The sequence below is a fragment of the Numenius arquata genome, chromosome 2 (assembly GCF_964106895.1).
Source record: "Numenius arquata chromosome 2, bNumArq3.hap1.1, whole genome shotgun sequence".
In the NCBI taxonomy this organism is placed as follows: Eukaryota; Metazoa; Chordata; class Aves; order Charadriiformes; family Scolopacidae; genus Numenius; species Numenius arquata.
Genome location: NC_133577.1, coordinates 73598992 through 73617731, shown reverse-complemented (window position 1 = coordinate 73617731; position 18740 = coordinate 73598992). Strand labels below are relative to the sequence as shown.

At 43.5% G+C, this 18740-nt stretch overlaps 1 protein-coding gene across 1 annotated transcript; it reads left to right on the top strand.

Moving 5' to 3' along the window:
* Positions 1-885: 885 nt before the first annotated feature.
* On the top strand, positions 886-18390 carry PRDM4 (PR/SET domain 4). Its single transcript, XM_074168529.1, has 10 exons — positions 886-1024; positions 2371-2556; positions 4648-5442; positions 8595-8744; positions 9985-10103; positions 10853-10938; positions 12072-12199; positions 12757-13071; positions 15592-15760; positions 17186-18390. The coding sequence occupies exons 1-10, from the start codon at positions 892-894 to the stop codon at positions 17493-17495; spliced, it is 2391 nt and encodes a 796-aa protein (XP_074024630.1). The 5' UTR covers positions 886-891; the 3' UTR covers positions 17496-18390.
* The last annotated feature ends 350 nt before the right edge of the window (positions 18391-18740 follow it).

Sequence of the window (18740 nt, the reverse complement as noted above, 5' to 3'; positions counted from 1 at the left end):
AAGTGGGAGGTGACTGTGTCTCCTTGGTGTCCCCATCCCCATGCAGTGGTTTGGGCTGCATATGCAGCTTGAGACCCGAGAGGACAGATGGTTTTTCCCCAGGCAGGGGTTTTTGGGTTATTTGGCAGCCTGGCGGTTTCCACAGCTCTGTAGCCACTTGTGTGGTGTGTGCCTACTTCAGTAGCTTGGGAGATGCAGGCAGTTAGGAGCCGCTGGTTGATTGCTCTGAAATAATATGTCATCCACGGTACCAGTTGTGGTATTTTTTAATGTGATAGACATGGCACATTCTCCTGCAGAACCAGACTGAGGCAGCCTGTTCAGACTCTATACAATGGCTATTCTATAGAGATGACTCTTGTCACTATTGGCCTGGTTTGAACTGATGGTGAATTGGACCATCAGTTGCGGTCCAATTTTTGTGTCTATTACCAGTTTTAAGTGATCTTTCCCCTGACTTTGGTTTTTGAACATGAATGTGGTGTCCAGAAGTCATGAAATATAAATCAGATGCTGTTGTCCGAGTAGTTGTGACATTCAGATTGCAAATTGATCTGTGTTCACGATACTTTAATTACAGTGGCTCTCGGTACAAAGTGTGAGAGTCTTTTCTGGGTGGCAAGGAAAAAGCTATGGTCTGATTTGTCTTTTTGAACCGGCCTTTTAATGCGGTTATTGCTATGTAATATGATCAATATGTGTTGAGATCAGCGTGCGTGGTTGATCTGCTTTATGCTTAGCTTTCTAAAGCAGAGTTTTTACACATCAGCATCTGATTTTGAGTTTGTTTGCTGAGCCGTTCCTCACCACAGTACAGTCAGTAATCAGGAATGCTCTTGCTTCTGTTTCTCTTTCTTTTTCCCCTCCCCTCTCTGTTCCCTGCTCCCCAGAATGAATGAAATGAACCTGAGTCCTGTAGGGATGGACCAGCTGACCTCGTCCTCTGTGAGCAATGCCCTGCCGGTCTCGGGGAGTCACTTGGGATTGGCAGCGTCCCCCACTCACAATGCCATACCAGCACCAGGTAATGGGGAAAACTCCCACAAAGGGTATTGCAGCTCATGCATGGTGGTTTACTGTCATGGGAATGCTCCTAACTGGGTAGCAGTGCTTTCTCTGATAGCACGTCATATCTTCAGCAGATAGTGATGTGATGTAGAATTACACAGAATCGTCATGGTTGAAAAGGACCTCTGAGATCACCAAGTCCAACCATATACACACAAAAACCCCTCTACAATCTTGGCCATTAGAGCATGCCCTGAAGTGCCACATCTACACATTTCTTAAATACCTTCAGGGATGGTGACTCAACCACCTCCCTGGGCAGGCTGTTCCAGTGCCTGACCACTCTTTCAGTGAAGTAGTTCTTCCTAATATCTAATCTAAACCTCCCTTGCCTCAACTTCAGACCATTTCGTCTGGTCCTGTCATTATTCACTTGGGAGAAGAGGCCAACACCCACCTCTCTACAACCTCCTTTCAGGTAGTTGTAGACGGCAATGAGGTCTCCCCTCAGCCTCCTCTTCTCCAAACTAAACATGCCCAGTTCCCTCAGCCTCTCCTCATATGACGTGTTCTCTAGACCCCTCACCAGCTTGGTGGCTCTCCTCTGGACACGCTCCAGCACTTCAATGTCCTTCCTGTAGTGAGGGGCCCAGAACTGAACACAGCACTCGAGGTGAGGCCTCACCAGTGCTGAGTACAGAGGCGCGATCACTTCCCTACTCCTGCTGGCCACGCTATTTCTGATACAGGCCAGGATGCCGTTGGCCTTCTTGGCCACCTGGGCACACCGGTAGCTCATGTTAAGCTGACTGTCCACCAACACCCTGAGGTCCTTTTCTGCTGAACTGGGGAAAGGTAAACCATAAACCATTACTTTTGTGGCAAAGCAAAAGGGATGTGTGCTTACCAGACGTATGCCTTAATGGGAGTCTCATTTTGTGCTAATGAAATGGTTTGCACTGTGGGTGGGTGGGTGGTAGCAGAATCCTTTGAAATATGAACTGTAGCTGGAAATGTGTCTCTATGCCTGTCTTCACCCAGCTGAAAATAATGATTTTTCACCTGTAAAGCAAAATTGTTTTCTGAGCTCTTTTTTCAGGGGGCTACACAGACAAAAGTCCGTTACAGTTGTAAAGTAGAAGTGGGCCCTGTGTAATGTATCCAAAAAAGATCTAGCCACATTCAGGAATGCCTCTCAGTGCTGTGATAACTGCAGTCCTTTCTTTGAAGCTTGCCACCTTACTTTGTACTATACTGTACTTACATAGGGAGCTCCTGAGGAATTAGTAACCTCTTTGTTAGCTTGTGTGTTCATAAGCTCAAGTAGTTCCATTGCATTTAAGCGGACATTTTCTTTTGCAGGCTTGCCTGTTGCAATTCCAAACTTGGGCCCCTCCTTGAGTTCTTTGCCCTCTGCTCTGTCTCTGATGCTCCCAATGGGTATTGGGGATCGAGGCGTGATGTGTGGTATACCAGAGAGAAATTACACCCTACCTCCGCCACCATACCCTCACCTGGAGAGCAGCTATTTCAGACACATTCTACCTGGTAAGTGGTCTGGTGCTGAAGGATGGGAACAGAGAGAGAAATTGTTTTAAGAGCCACCTGTTTCTGTCCCAAAGGAGGCAAGACTGACTGTTTTGCAGAGCTGTAAATTCCTGGAGTTTGCCTGGAGCCTCTTTTGTCATTTACATGCTTTTATTTTCAGGTCTCTGTTTCTATGTATGTATCTGAAGAGAATTTCAGGGTATTTTCTACTTAAACCGAACCTCTGGTCACTCCTCCTGCTGCTTCGTTTGTAAGATTAACAGAAAACAAAGCACGCCTGGTTTCTATCTCAAATTGCTTTAGTTTGAAAACTGCTGGTTTCTTGGTGTTTTTTTTTTCTGTAGCCTGAAGCAGTGCTTGATATGTGCATGATGGTAGGCTACGGTAGTTCAAAGCTCAAAAAGAGCAAGCCGTCAGCTGAGGAGTTTGCGCTCTTTTCCACCCCTTTAGCCCATGGCATATTTTTTCTTAATTTTGGTTCAAGGTTGGTTTCCAAAGGCCTAACATACTGATTTCTATCTTGATTCCTCTCTCGCATGTGTTTTAGAATATAAATGTAGAGTTTTATATGTTAATATATGAATGCACAGAAATTCAAGCTTTAAATGTAGTCCTTGTTTTGTTTTGTAGCTAAGATTGACGGTGTGGAAGGGGACAGATAAACTTCTTCAAGGCCACTCAGTGAGTGTTGTTGGTTCAGCCTAGGTTAGGAAAAGAAATACGGCAGCCAGGATCTCATGGACTACCTGATGACTAGTGGCTGAACTTGCCAGCTGCTTAGGAGTAACCTTTCCTACTGCATTACATGCCTGTCCATTTTTTGGGCAGAGTAGAGAAGGAAGAAGTGTGTTTGAGAACTGGAGGTATTTTCCATTCTTCTGAGCTGGAATAATTTATGCAGAAATGTATATTTTTTTTCTTTCTAGTGTGCTTAATGTTTAGACTGGGACTCTTCCATCAGTCATCTTACTGCCTTCCAGGATTCTCCTTGTTCAAGCCACAGGGCAGAATAGCATGCAGAAATATTTGATACAGCTAATTAAATTAAACTGTCCATTTTTAAAGGGGTTATATTGCAGAAAGACTATCCATGCTTGCATGCTCATAGTAACAGACATGTTTGAATGGAAAACTTTTACAAAACAAATGGCTTATAGGGTTCAAGGCCAAAAAGAAATGTGCTGACTCAGATCTTGCAGAATCTGCAAAATCTGTCTCTGTCTCCACTGGAAATACTGTTTACTTGAATGTGCTGATGTATTTCCTCCAAAGAGTTTTTTTTCAGCTTTGTCCTACAAGAGAGGTTGGTAGTATGTAAATGCAGGTTAGTGTTTGTTTGTATCTTAAGTTCCAAGGTTGTTTGATGTTGAGGGTCATTCCAGAACTACCAGAAAAGATCTTAGGGCTTAGGATTTAAATTTAACTGGGTGATTGTTTTAGGAGAAACAGCATACTTTGCACCGAAGGAGAGACAGCAGATGATTCACGATATCTTTGAGAGACCTTATCTTGGTCCTTCAGAATTGCAGTTGATGATCTCGGAGATGGACAGTTGTGTCACTTAGTCTTAGAGGAAGGAAGTAGTCATTGTTAAAATTTAAATACCAAAGCAAAAAGGGTGTATCCTGGAGAACTGTTTCTACTTCTCTTATCAAAGATGAACAAGGGATTATCAAATGTTAGATTCTGCTAGCAGTCCTTCTTCCTTTGTGAGCTTATTTCTTGAGAATGAAAAATTGTGCCTAAAATATGAAGAACCTCTTTGTGATTCAGTCTCTGTACTGAGGAGCCTAGATTAGATGCTGCCAGAAACTTGGCTGTTCAGAGTTGGACAAATAACTGGAGACTTGCTCTGTTGGATGAAAGCTCTGTATTTGTTGTCAAATGATACTCTGACAAGAGCATTGGGTTGGCATATGTTTGTGAGCCATGTTTTAGAATTAGTGGTTTTTAATTGGGCATAACGTAAAGAGCATGTCTTCAGGGATCTAGGTCCTAATGTACTATGCTGCGATGATGGGGTATTTTTGTTCAAGATTTGAAAACTGATTTAATCTCACTCTCTTCTTTTTCCTCCTCTCATTCTATCAGGTATCTTATCTTACTTGGCTGACAGACCTCCGCCTCAGTACATCCATCCCAACACTATAAATGTTGATAGCAATCCAGCATTGTCAGTCTCCAGCAATCCCTCGGCCTTAGATCCCTACCAGCCTAGTGGAACTGTGGGACTGGAACCAGGGATTGTCTCCATGGACTCCCGCACAGTGAACACTCATGGTGCTCAAAATCTGCATCCCAGTGACAGCCACGAGGTAGCTCTGGATACTACAATCACTATGGAGAGTGTTTCGAGGGTAACCAGCCCCATCTCTACAGATGGGATGACAGAGGAGCTTACGATGGATGACGTAGCCGGGGATCATTCACAGATCCCAAATGGCTCCCGGAGCCATGAACCTTTAGCCGTAGACACAGTGGGGAGTAACTTGACGTCGAACGCTGTGGGACATGGCGGTGTCATTCCCATTCACAGTAGCACTTTGGAACTCCCTGTTGTCATGGAGCCTGACCACATCGCTGGGCGGGTGACAGGAATATCGGACAGCACACTAAATGACTCCATTCATACTGTGGCCATGAGCACCAACTCCGTGAGTGTGGCGCTCTCTACCTCACACAACCTAGCTTCCCTGGACTCGGTAGCCTTGCACGAAGTGGGCCTCAGCCTCGAGCCGGTGGCGGTGTCTTCCATAAATCAGGAAGTAGCCATGGGGCCAAGTCACGTGGATGTGTCTGCAGACAATCTTGCCTTCGTACCATCCTCACTGCAAATGGAAGACTCCAATTCAAACAAGGAGAATATGGCAACCTTGTTTACCATATGTGAGTGCGCGTTTCCTGCTTTGTTGGGGTAGGGTAGGTTATGTAGCTGTTGTGTGGTGGGATGACAGGACTCTTGTTGCTAGTCTTACAGATTTCTGGGGAAAGAAACTTAGCTATTTAAGAAGTCCATAAAAGCTGGAACATCTGCAGTAGCAGATTAACCTCGCTGAAATGATGCTAGTTGGAAATAGACATTATAGGATGTTTTAGCCTTGTTCTCTTTGTATCCATCTCCCATGTGGCCTTGAGGTTGGCAGCTGAGTTCTTTATGAACCTCTTGCCTTTTGTGGATATTCTGATATCCACAAAAAAAAGTCCTTTGCAATGAGACTTTTGTTCTTTAAAGTTACATCACAAATGACTCTTCTTGTTCCATTAAAAAACAAATCAACACCACCACAAGCCATACATTTCATCAAGTGGGTATAGTTGTTGAGTTAATGTGATTTTGCAAAATTTTTGAAACCATGAACAATCATCATGAAAAGGTCGTTCTCAACAGGACCTGCTGGAAAAAAGGTGCAGAGAAGGAGGAAAGTTTTCAATATTTCTAATAATTGTCATCAAAGGACTTTAGTCCAGAGGTTAGTTGATCTCCTAGGAAGAGAGGAGCACTGGTCGTTGCACTCTCTCACCCCTGTCGTTGTTCAAGGAGTGGTGTTTGAGAACTGTGAAGTTTTCGTTTGCTGGGACAGAGACTTGAACTTCTACCCGCAGCATGTCTGGCTTCCTGCCACTGAAGTGTAAGCCCAGGTTTATCTTCGGCGTTATTAGTTGTGGTAGCATTGCTGAGCGCTGCTTTTGCATGCAATCTGGCCTTACACCTGCCAGAGCCTTATGACAAGCTTTGCCTGCTGAATATTTTTAAGAAATGGAAAGAAATAGTGCCTTGGTTAGCAATGGAAGAGGTGCAGTTTAGTGCAAAGTGTCTAGTCAGATGTTTGAATTGAAACTTTTATTCTGTGGGATAAAATGTAACTTAAAATCAGGTGGGTGTACGACTATGATGAACTTCCAACTCCTAGAGGAGGAGTTTTACAGTTGACGCACTCAGAAGTTCTTAGCAGCATCTGTTGCATATTGAACAAATAATGATCAAAATACTGTGATATCCAACATGCTCATGGTGAAATCATTTCTCTTATTCACCTAAGTGAGATTTGATGTGCCAGCTATTGTCACTGTACTTAAAACAGTCCTAAGCTGTTTCCCAGGTGATGTTGCCCATTGGTAGGATGTTATAACAGCTGTTGCATACCTAGTGCTTTCATGTGATTTGCAAAATGGATCTTCAAGTTGGGAAGGTTTAAATTTTAACTTTTTGTTGTTGTTTTTAAACTTCTCCTGAATAAAACATGAATTTGTGTCCAGACAGATGACAGCGAGGAGGAGGAGCTGTTTTAGAGCCTCTTGGTGGTTTTTCCTCACTAAGAAGGCAGGAATTGGGGCCTTTGCCAGAAAACTTTTTATGCTGTTCCTAAGCGGGAAGAAAAAAATGTGTCTTTGCTACAGTCCTAAATGTTTGTGAAACTTCTAAGTAGCCCTTTTTTTGATCACCTTTGCTTACAGTTCTGGGTACCCAAATTGGAGAATTAGTCACTGTGATTTTTTATTTTTTTCTTTTCATTATTTGGCAAGGACAGAAATGGAAAGGAGATGGTATATTTCGCTTCCTGTAGAAAGCAGGACATTTTTTTTCAACTTCTTAAAAAATTTATGAATCCCTAAACCTTTCCAGGTCATAGTGCCACATACCTAGAACTTGCTTTTCTTCTTCTTTGCCTCTCCTTGAGGCTAGTCCACAGACCCGTAGTGGTGTGTGCGCTAGGCAACGCTTAAAAACAACTGTTCTAAATAGTGTTTCTCATCACTCGGGTCTGGTTGTTGTTGTTGCTGTACTCCTACATGTCACCCGTGCACATGAAGCCATTCTTATATGGGCTCTACCTAATAATTTTCTGAGTACCTTCCTATCAGTAATTGTATAGTTGCTTGAACTGTATTTTGTATGGGGTCAGATTCTGGTATCCTGATATATGGCCCAAAAATCCCTTCAAACAAATAGCAATGGAGATGCTGTTTATGCCTGCTGAAGACTGCTTCTGTGATAGATCTTTTATACCAGAGTTGGGCCATCAGGAGGCCAGAGAAGGTCTTTGTGGGAGATTCTGCTTAATTAGCTGAGCATCTTCCTTCAGAAGAAGAATGATTTATCAGGAGAGTGGTTGCTGAGTAGATACTGATTGCTCCATTCATAGAAAATTAAAATGACGTAGTCTTACTAGATGAGAGCATTTTATGCTGTACTTTTCCCCAAATTTATTAGGCTGAAGACTTTCAGTGGTTTATTTTTCAGCAGTACTTATGCTGAATGACAGATTGGGAAACTGATGCTACTGATTCTTCTTGGGCTTTTGGTTTTGTTCCATTCAGTGGCATCCCATAGAGGTGTAGTGTATGAGTTTATTGAAGTAGGTCCTTCAGAAACAGCAGTGAGGTCAGTTTTTTGGTGCTGTGCTTCACAGGTGCTGTGAAGACTTGCACATTGTCTGAATTGAAGTGGAGATAAGGGGATTTGTGGGTTCAATTTAGAAAAATTTTAGAAAGAAGACCTTACTGTTCCTTTATGTGAATATCCTTAAGGTTTCACATGCAAGAAAACTCTTATGTTCCTGGTAAATTCCAAAAACATAACCAGTTAGAAAGTGTTTGGTTTGGTACATTGGATTTTTCTGCCGATAAAGATCATTTCACCTGTGATCAGAGAAAAAACGGCTCTTCCGTCATTAGCATTACTGCCAGCTCTGGGGAGAATACCATCGGTTTTGCAGTAGTTTTGATGAGGAGTGGACTCTGTCCCATTGCTAGATTGCCCTGTAGGGATAGTCGAGAGTCTAAACAATTAAGTTACCATCAGGAAGGCAGGTGGAAATTGTCATATTTGATCTGAATTGGCACCAACATACAGGTCACTGTTCCTGTCCAATCATATGGTTCATATTCTTTTGAGTAAGTTAGTAGAGCAGATGAGTTAAACCAGATAGAAGCAGCCTCTGCCAGGAGCTGAGCTGAAACATATTGGTAGGGGGCTGATTGCACCATGGGGGCTGTTGCATCTTTTTAATCCCTGTTATCCCTTCCCCTCTCTGCAGGGTGCACGCTGTGTGACAAGGCATATCCATCAGACTGCCCAGATCACGGGCCCGTCACCTTTGTCCCTGACACCCCGATAGAGAGCCGAGCCAGGCTTTCTCTCCCTAAGCAGCTTGTTCTCCGGCAGTCTATCATGGGAGCTGAAGCGGGTAAGGATCAGATTCCCACACGTTTCTGTGCAGCAGTTTGAAATACTGTCATTGCTTGAAATAAAAAAAACATAGGGAATTTAATGTGGGAAAGAAACACTGCAATAGAGAGGTGGTTCCCTCTTCTGTAATCACCCTGACTTACATTGTTCAAGAGATTCTTGACCTCTGGTTACTGCTTAGCCTTCAGCTGGACATTAAGGGTGCTGCCACAGAGTGTTACTGAAACACTTAATAAAGTTAAGCACAAGCAAGGTATGGTGTTTATTTTTATTATGTGCTAAACAGCCCAGGCACAGATTTGATAAGGAAACATCAGCAATTGGACTTTCGGGGAAGGTAACAATTAGAAATAACGGAGGAGATTTCTGTCTGCTTGTTCATCAGCTTGGTTTGCTACCTGTGGGTCTTCTGGATACTCTCATTGGAGAATTAATCACAAGTGCCTCTCTTTGTTTTTTTGTCTTTTCCCCTTCCCATTTACATTTGGTATGTAGACTGTGACCTTGTCATTGGATGTGGACCTTGTTACTGTATTTCACGCCATTGTCACCTGGAAATCGAAGAGTACAGTGCAATACCCTAAGGATCTGAAGGCTAGAGAAGAATGTGATTATTGGCTTGCTTAGCGATGCTGCTTGTTGAGAGTAGATTACATCTGTTCTTTTCAAGCTGCGTTAGTTTCCGGTTTATTCCTAAAGGCAATTCAGTGTATTTATGTAGACCTATATATATATATATATATGAATGTTTAATAATAAATAATATACACGCAGGAATCCCTCTGCCCATGACAGAAATACAGCTGCCTCTGGGGAGAAATGCAGAAGCTGCTTAACAATGCCCAGCAACAATTCTGGAAATTCCTGGGGATTAGGTAGGCAAAATGTAGTTACTGAAACTAGTATTTTCTGCTTCTGCAGAAAGTGCCATGAAAACTTTAATTGGTACAAGTGGCTAGGATCTTAGTTCTGTAGCTTACTAAAAAGTAAATTACTTGCTTTTGACAAACAAAATAAATATTTGTAATTAAAACAAAGCGGCTCCCAATAGTGTCATGTGGTGGTGGTGGTTCTTGTCTCTGCCTTAGGTGTGTTTTATATGTGAAGTAGAAGCTTTGATGATCTTTTGCCTAGATATTACCCTTGGAACGTTATCTCATAAACCTCCCACCTCTTTGTTATGCATGATTAGTTGTTTAAATAATTGATTTCTGCAGATTTTGCTCTTCTGCTGATAGGTGTGTGGACACGAGAAACCATTCCTGTAAGGACTTGTTTTGGACCTTTGATTGGGCAGCAGAGCCATTCTCTGGAGGTGGCCGACTGGACAGACAAAGCAGCCAGTCACATCTGGAAGGTGAGTGGCTATTACGGCTCTCAGAGCCTGCAGGCCTGTCTTTATCTGGTGAAAGCCACCACATGACACAGCAGCTTTAACATTATAATCCCTGACAAAAATCAAAATCAATGCAGTTTCATTGTTTAATACTTAATATCAGCATAGCAGAGCTGTATGTCATGTAATAAGCTGGTAATCAATCCTGAAGTACAACAAACTTCTTTAATGCCTTTTCTTTTAAAGGGCTGTATGTGATTTCCAGTATTTGTGTAGAATTGCAGCAGAGGTTGGGTATGAATTACTAGGCAGCACTTGTTTGTTTTTTGTAGTTATTTATTGAAAGTTCCCTCAGGTGATGAATTTGTTGTAGGAAAGCTGCTTTAAAGCTTTCTTTTTCACATCATTTCATGTTGAGAAAGTAAAATTGATCTATATAAATAAAACATGTACTGTTTGCCCAGATGTTATTATTCACCAGACTTGGCTTGTAAGAAAAGCAGCCAAATCCATTTCTGCTGGGAGCTAAATGTGGTGTGTGGGAAAGATGCTGATAAACATTTTTTCTAGCCTCCTGGGTAGCAGAGAGGTCAAGATTCCTGTGTGAAGGGGAAGGTAAGGAGTAAGAACAGGGCTGTGGTCTTGGCAATGGCAATGGCGACCTCCTGGTTTGTTCTAGATAAACACATCCTCTCCTGAAGTAAGAAGCTGGTTTTCACTGCATTTGTTGCTGTGTTTTGTCTTAAGATTGCATTTGTTTTTCCTGGTAGATCTATCACAACGGTGTCCTGGAGTTCTGCATCATTACAACTGATGAAAATGAATGTAACTGGATGATGTTTGTACGCAAAGCCAGGTGAGAACCACCTGTACTGTGCTGAGTAGCTTGGAGTCTGAGCTTCAGGCTCATAGGAGGCTGTGCTGGAGAATGTGCTCTGCTGCACCGATTGCTCAGATGGGTAATGAGCTCAGATCAGGGGACCTTCAGGAGCTATCTACGCATCTTTGACCAGTAGGGAGAGTAAAACAGAGCATCCAGCGGAGAATGTTATGGGGGAATCAGTACACATGCTGTAGTAAAACAGCCCCAAACCTGCCCACATACTTTATTTCCATTGTTCTAAAGCTTTAAACCAAGTTCCTTTTATATTAGCTTACTGCGTGTTAGCTTGTTACTGCCTTCCCTTTGTCCCATTCCTTTTGGATACATCTGTGAAGATGATGTTGATTGTCTTTTTGATTTTAATATTTTATTAGCAAAGTGTCCCTAGGTTCTTTTGGCCAAGCTGTCCTTTTCGGGCTTTCTGGAGCCTGTGGTGAAAACTATCCAGACTTGCTTCAGTATTGCTCCACTGAGAAGGCTGAACCTTTCCTATGGCTCTGTGACACAAAGTAGGTTTCCCCTGCAATTCATTTTGTTGACTCCTGCATACGGGAGCAAGAAGTTAATGCTTGATCCCCAACTGCAGTGGGGCAGAGGTTTTGCTGGTTTCAGATACTAGGAGCAAACACGTGCAAGATACAGCTTCAGAAGATGAATTATCACATCTTGGAAATGCTTTTCAAGGTTTTTTAAGATAATTTTGCTTTAAGACTTCACTGATACTTATTTCTCCCTCATGTGTTCTCTATTTCTTAAGGGGGTTAACATGAAAAATATATATTTTTTTGTAGTTTCTTAAGAGATCATAAACTCTCTTCTCTCAGCCCACTCCAACGTCTATTAATAGTTTTCTCAGCAAGATATTGCAGTGGTGTGAAAAATATATCTGTTCCACCGAACAGATTGGCTCTCAAGGTCCAGTTTTCCTTTACTTTCCTTTAATAAAGAAGGACAGAAGTGAGAGACACGGAAGTTTTTTATAATGTGCTGACAAGCATTGAGGTTCTCTCATTATCTATTTATAGGAATTTCCTTTTTTTTTTTCTTCTCTCAAAAAGTCATTATTTCTGGAGGGCTTTTTTTCATAACTCTCATTATCACTATAGGAACCGGGAAGAGCAGAATCTGGTAGCTTATCCTCACGATGGAAAAATTTACTTTTGCACCTCTCGGGACATCCCACCTGAGCACGAGCTTCTCTTTTACTATAGTCGGGACTATGCACGACAGCTTGGTAAGTAAGCGCTCGTCTTCGTTAGCTTTCCAGGGTGTACTCAGCTTGAATTCCCTTTTAGTGCTGTCGGAGGACACTGTGCCTTGGGAGTGCATTATGTTCCTTCTCAGTTCCGAGGGTGCACGTCATCATTTCCTTTCCCATTTCATGAGTATCATCATTTAAAAGAAACGTTTCACGATCTAGTTCCACTGATGAGCAGTAAAAGATTGCAGTTTCAAAGAAAAAGGGGTGGTTTTCTTCTGTTCATCCATCTGGTGCTAAGGGAGTTTTGCTGGCCAAAGGTGTTCCTATCTTCTCTCACCTTTGGTTGTGATAATTTAGGTTTGGTGGAGCTGTGCTCAAAACCATTCTGAAGTCTTTCTCCCCGCCCCCCCCCCCCGCAAACATTTGAAATGGCCTCCCTAAAGGAGCTGAAAAGCAAGCACTGGAGCTGAAAGGAATGGGAGTGAAAATCTGTGCAGCTGACTTTGCTACCCCAGGCAGAGTGTTAATGTGGATCACGCTCTGTTAGGCCGTGCTGTGCCTTGTTAAAAGTGATGCTTTTGTGCCCAAAGGTGTCCCTGAACATCCGGACGTGCACATCTGCCACTGCGGGAAGGAATGCGCTTCCTACGCGGACTTCAAGGCCCATTTGAGCAGCCATATTCACAGCCACCTCCCCAGCCAGGGGCACAGCAGCAGCCATGGGCCAGGCCACGGCAAGGAAAGGAAGTGGAAGTGCTCCATGTGCCCCCAGGCTTTCATCTCCCCTTCCAAGCTCCACGTCCACTTCATGGGCCACATGGGCATGAAGCCGCACAAGTGCGATTTCTGTAGCAAAGCTTTCAGTGATCCCAGCAACTTACGGACACACCTCAAGATCCACACAGGTAAGGGCTGGGGACTTCATAGAGGTGCCTGTGCTAGTAAAACATCAGGGCAGGACCTGTTCTCTCTGATCCCTTGGCCAGTTGGCAGGGAATAGCTTATGTCCATAAATCTGAGCTCTTAGAAAAGTAGAACTGTAGAATGTTTGGGGTTGGAAGGGACCTTCAGAAACCAAAATCCTCTAGTCCAACCCCCTGCTGTGGGTAGGGACATCTTTCACTAGATCAGGACACTCAAAGCCCCGTCCAGCCTGACGTTGAATACTTCCAATGGTGGGGCATCCACAGCTTCTCTGGGCAACCTGTTCCAGTGTCTCACCACCCTCATTGTAAAAAAAAAAAAAAATCTTCTTTACGTCCAATTGAAATTTGTTCTCTTTCAGTTTAAACCCATTGCCCCTTGTCCTGTCACTACAGGCCTTGGTAAAAAGTCTCTCTCCATCTTTCTTATAAGAAGGCCCCTTTAAGTATTGAAAGGCTGCGATAAGGTCTCCCCGGAGCCTTCTCTTCTCCAGGCTGAACAACCCCAACTCTCTCAGCCTTTCCTTGCAGGAGAGGTGCTCTAGCCCTCAGATCATTTTTGTGGCCCTCCTCTGTACCCACTCCAACAGGTCCATGTCTTTCTTGTACTGGGGACCCTAGAACTGTATGCGCCACTCCAGGTGGGGTCTCACAGGAGCAGAATAGAGGGAAAATCGCCTCCCTTGACCTGCCTTTCTAAGAATGGCAGCATCCTGACTGTCTGTAGGAATCATCTCTAGCCCATGCTGACCCCAACTAATGCCTGGGGAGTGCCTGAGAGAGTGCTGGTTGGCATGGGATAGGACTGTGCTGGGTTCAGTGGTGTGAGTGCTTCTAGAACAGTATGTAGACTTGTGTTCTGGCTGATTGTGCCATGTCTAAAAGCATTTGATGAGTTGAAGTTGATTCCAGTTGGGAAGAAGTGTTAGCCTTCATCTGGGAGATAGAAAACCTTTTGTTGCCACACAGCAAATCCAGTGCTGGCAGCTATGGTAAAGCAAGGGTTCCCTTCTGCTCATGAGAAAAAGCCAGCTGGGTTTCAGAGCTTGTAACATGGGCAATTGTCTACTTAAATATGGGGCTGAGAGTTTTCTCCTCTTTCCTACTTGAATTGTTTTTCATCTTAAGGAAATGGCACAAGGCTGAAATTGGTGACTGTGGGGTCAGATTGATGTGGCCAAGGCTCAGCTCTGTCATTCATCAAAACTTAAGTCTGAACATGCGGTTGACTTCTGTGGGCATTTGGGTATTACTAGAGGCTTTGGGGGTAAAAATTGCCAGCAGTTGAGTGCTAAAAGAGGAAAACAAAGTAGTGAAAGATTTTTCAGCTGTGTGAGAAGAGCGGAAATACAAAAAAGCATGGATTTAACACAGCATGAGGATAGGAGAGAGAGACTGAAGGTCAAGTACAGGACAGGGTTATTTTTTTGCCTTTTTTTCTAAGGTTGAAGTAACTGTTGGGAATCACAAAATGTAAATCACAGAAATCGAAAGGGAATAAAACCGGGAGTTCAGTACACTCGAGTCAAGCGTAGGAAGCTGTGCACTCAGGAGTGCGGAGTTTTAATAAACTGGTCAAGTACAAATGTGGTTTACATGACCACAGAATAATCAGTGGGAAAGAGATTCGAGTGCTATTAAAACTTAAGTCTGAATTCAGTGGCATGCAGGGGTTTTGAACTATTTCTGGAAAAGAATAATGGAAGAACTACAGGTAAGTGGAAAAAATGGGATAAAACATAGAACTTGCGGAAGAGCCAGTGAGCTTTGTACCTGTGTGTTTGCTAGAGAAGATAACTTGTTTTTCTAGACAAAAGCAATGCAGTGCATCAAATGTGGCTGGGCACCGGTCAGGCATCAGATACAGTTCCTGTGGGAAATTGGTGGAGGTGGGGATGTACTCATGGCTACTATGGTTACAGTTAAAAATGAGGCTACCATTATTTTTACTGGATAATTCGTCTTGGATAAGCCTAGTCTTGTTAAGTGTTTGCCTGGATCTTTTTGCTGGAAAATTTACAAGTCCACTGGTGACGTTTTGATGCACAGAACAGGGAGACACAGTTGGTGTAGACAAGAAGCAGAAAGTCTTGTCTTGCAGGAATGGCTGACTGACCGCAGGCACTGGAGGAAGAGGAATAGATGGTGTTTAGAAGGACAAAGTGCAGAACCATGCATCACATGAAGGGCTCAGTGCCTCAAAACAGTAGCATGAAGTGGGTTTTTTGGTTTGGGGGCATGGCGTGCAGGGTGAAAAGCTTTGGGGGATGATTAAATGAAGTCAGATGCCTTTTTTTTTTTGCATAGCTAAATCTAGAATGTAACTAGGTAGGCCTTTACGCTGAGTCTGAAGGAACTGCAGGAGGAAACAGGTGCTGTTCGCAAAGAATCTGCCTTTCTTCAGTGTAAAAGTTTATTTCTCAGAAGTGGTTGGGCTTGTTTGCTTACTGTATTTCTTGGGACGCTGACTGTCAATGTGTGGGTGTACGTATGTAATCCCAGGTCAGAAGAATTACCGCTGTACCCTCTGCGACAAATCATTCACCCAGAAGGCTCACCTGGAATCGCACATGGTCATCCACACGGGGGAGAAGAATCTGAAGTGTGATTACTGTGAAAAGCTCTTCATGCGGAGGCAGGACCTCAAGCAGCATGTACTCACTCACACGCAGTAAGTCATTTCCCAGGAGGTGTAGGACGGCCAGGGCAATAAATAATGAAGCTGAAAGCCCTAAGAGAGAGTCTCTAGTTTGCAAATACTTCAGCTTAGGGGAGTATAGGTTCATCCTCTAAAATGACAGAGAAGTCAGTCTGGACAAATTCCTCGTTACTGGCTGAAGTTGTCCTATTCTAGTGTTCGAAATATTTTAATGATACAGTAGATTCCAGGCATGCACCTTGTCTTGTGAAATGGCATTCTGGAGTGCTCATCATTTTGAAGGGGGGGGGGTGTTAGTTGATTTGCACTTAGTTCTCTGCTGAGAACTGTTTCCATGTCCCAACATGAAGACGAAAAATTATAAACTCCTCAATGCTATTCTCACCGAGCGGCTTGTTAGTGAAGTCTCCCTCTGTCTGCACCAGGGATGGGGTGCAGCCATTCCCAGCTCTTACCTCCCCCCAGGTCTCATTCATGCACTTGGTCTCCTCCTTCTCCTGCAGGGAGATGCCCACGATCAGGGTAGATCCCCACCCCCAGGTCCTCCACCATTTACCTAAAGGCTTCTCCCAGCCCCTGAGCTCTCTGCCACGCAAGATCTTTCCTTTTGCTGTGAGAATTTCTCCATCCGGTTTAGTTATTCCTAATCCAAGGTCCTCCCTCAAAGGCTGCTTGCCCAAAGCTCGTCCCTCTGCTTATTTTTGTTTTCAGCATCTGGTTCTTGTACTCACTTGGCATCGATTGCTGCTTCTGTCAGGCTGCCTAGGAGACAGCATAGTGCAGCTGGCCTGAGCAAGAGAGACAGACTTGCTTTGCTGCTTGTTCTTACAGCTAGAGCCAGGAGCACTACTGCTGGAAGGTGTTTTGCGCAGTCATCTACAGAATTTGACTGTTGCAGCCTGGTAAGCCTCTGCTTAGCATTTACAGACTGAGGGTTGTTAACAGTTGGCGGCTTTGTTTTCTTTTTTGGGGTTCCCCCCCTGCCATTTATGCAGGGGGAGAAGGAGGAAGACTGACCTTTCCACCATGGCAACATCTCTGCCTTTGCCAAAACATGGAGCTCAACCAGAGTTTGGGCTTATTCAACAAACAAACAAAACCCTTGTAGAATTCTTTCTTCTTTAATTTATCATCAGGAAAGAAAAACAGTTGGTCACAAGCTAGCAGTTAATCCAAAAAGCCTGTCTTTTGCCAATGATGTTGGGGTGGGGAGCAGAGAAGAGGGGTTTTGTGTATGATGTGCTGCGTGAGACAAAAATGAGCAGCAGTTACACTTTAGTGCTGTTCTTTCTGGTCTGTGTCTCCTTCAAGTATATTGAAAGTAAGATTTCAGTAAGACTGACTCTTTCACCCTTCCTGTCACCACCCCCCCACTATTTAATACAGGATCAGCTGCCTTACGGCAGGAGCAAACTGTCACTTTTCCTTGTCTTGCAGAGAACGGCAGATCAAGTGCCCCAAGTGTGACAAGCTGTTTCTGAGGACAAATCACCTGAAGAAGCATCTCAATTCACATGAAGGAAAGAGGGACTATGTCTGTGAAAAATGCTCCAAGGCTTATCTAACCAAATATCACCTCACTCGCCACTTAAAAATATGTAAAGGCCCCACATCCAGCCTGTCAGCCCCAGAGGAGGAAGAGGAGGAGGATTCAGAGGAGGAATTAATAGACTCTATGAGGACTGAAGACTGTAGGATTAACAATGGAGTCTATTCAACAGGCGATGCCCTCTCTGGACACAAATGAAGAAAAAAGAGGGAAATTTTCTTGGATGTTAAAACTGGGGAAGGAAAAAAGCCAAAACTCTTCCTTGTTTCCCCAGTCAACAGCGTATGTCAAATAGGAGTTTTCCTTCTGTTTTGGTCTCCACGCTACCACCGCTTAATAAACTCTGTCGCCAAAACACTGAACAAGAACGGATCATGCACGTACAAATGAAGAGTTGCTAAGAAGGAAACGTGAGGCAAGGAGATTTACACACACACACTGTGCATACTTCTTTTCCAGATCACTCAGATTAATCCATCCAGTGCCGGGATACACGACACACCTTGCATAGCCCTTTGAGTAAAGAGCCACAAACCAGAAATGTAGTTGAGTGACTGCAGGGACCTGTAAGCCAACTGTCCTTAACTGCCAAAGCCATAATAAAAATAAAACAAACACAAAATGGTGGTGGCAGTTGATGTATATTGCTTTTTGAGACTTCTTAACTGAAGGATGTGGTTTGGCACAAAGCAAAGACTTGTCAAGGCTCAGGTTTCCTTCTTTAAAAAAAAAAAAAAAGCTTTGGTTTAAAAAAAGAAACAACAGCCAGACAGTGAAATCAGCATTTTACAGACAAAGCAATTAATTACCCCACTATAGAAAATCAAACATTGGCTTTTGGAGAACAGTTATTGCCTCTTCTCACTCTAGTTCCCTAGAACACGTAAGCAGGTGAAGAGGTAAAAACTGTACAGACGCAGTAAGGAGGAGGCTTACAGATGATGGGGCAGTGTTTACAGTATATATTACTTGTGCTGTAAACTTCTTACCACCTAGAATGAGGGGAGGGTTTGCTGCTAATATTATTTATGGTATGAAGATGTATTTCATTTGGTTGTTTTCTTTTGAAAAAATTAAAAATGTGGCTCTTTTCTAATGTTCTTTTTTTCATATTTACACAACTGAAAAAAGGTTCCTATTTCTGATACTGATGCTAAGAGAAACGCCACCCCTTTTTCATCATCTGCCTCTCCCAAGCTTTCCTGGGACAAGGTTATGGGTAGGAGCACCTCTGTGAACAGGCACAGGTAAGAACTGGTCTTTAAGCATTGTAGATTTGCTGTGTGGCTCCTCTGGGTGTGCTGCAAAAAAACCAGTAAGCTGAGCTCTCTTCTCCAACAGGGTAGCTGGAGGCTTCCTTCTGAAAGAAGCTCTAGTTCTTGCCCTAAATGGCTTAAGTTCGGCTGCACATCTCCCTGTCCACTGCATTTCATAGAGAGCTCC

What these genes read in the sequence shown, in the direction of transcription:
- PRDM4 (XM_074168529.1), top strand. Translation starts at nt 892, where the DNA reads ATGAATGAAATGAACCTGAGTCCTGTAGGGATGGACCAGCTGACCTCG. An exon ending in TTTCAGACACATTCTACCTG is followed by an intron (nt 2,557 to 4,647) that starts GTAAGTGGTCTG and finishes TCATTCTATCAG; the next exon opens with GTATCTTATCTTACTTGGCT. An exon ending in GGCAACCTTGTTTACCATAT is followed by an intron (nt 5,443 to 8,594) that starts GTGAGTGCGCGT and finishes CCCTCTCTGCAG; the next exon opens with GGTGCACGCTGTGTGACAAG.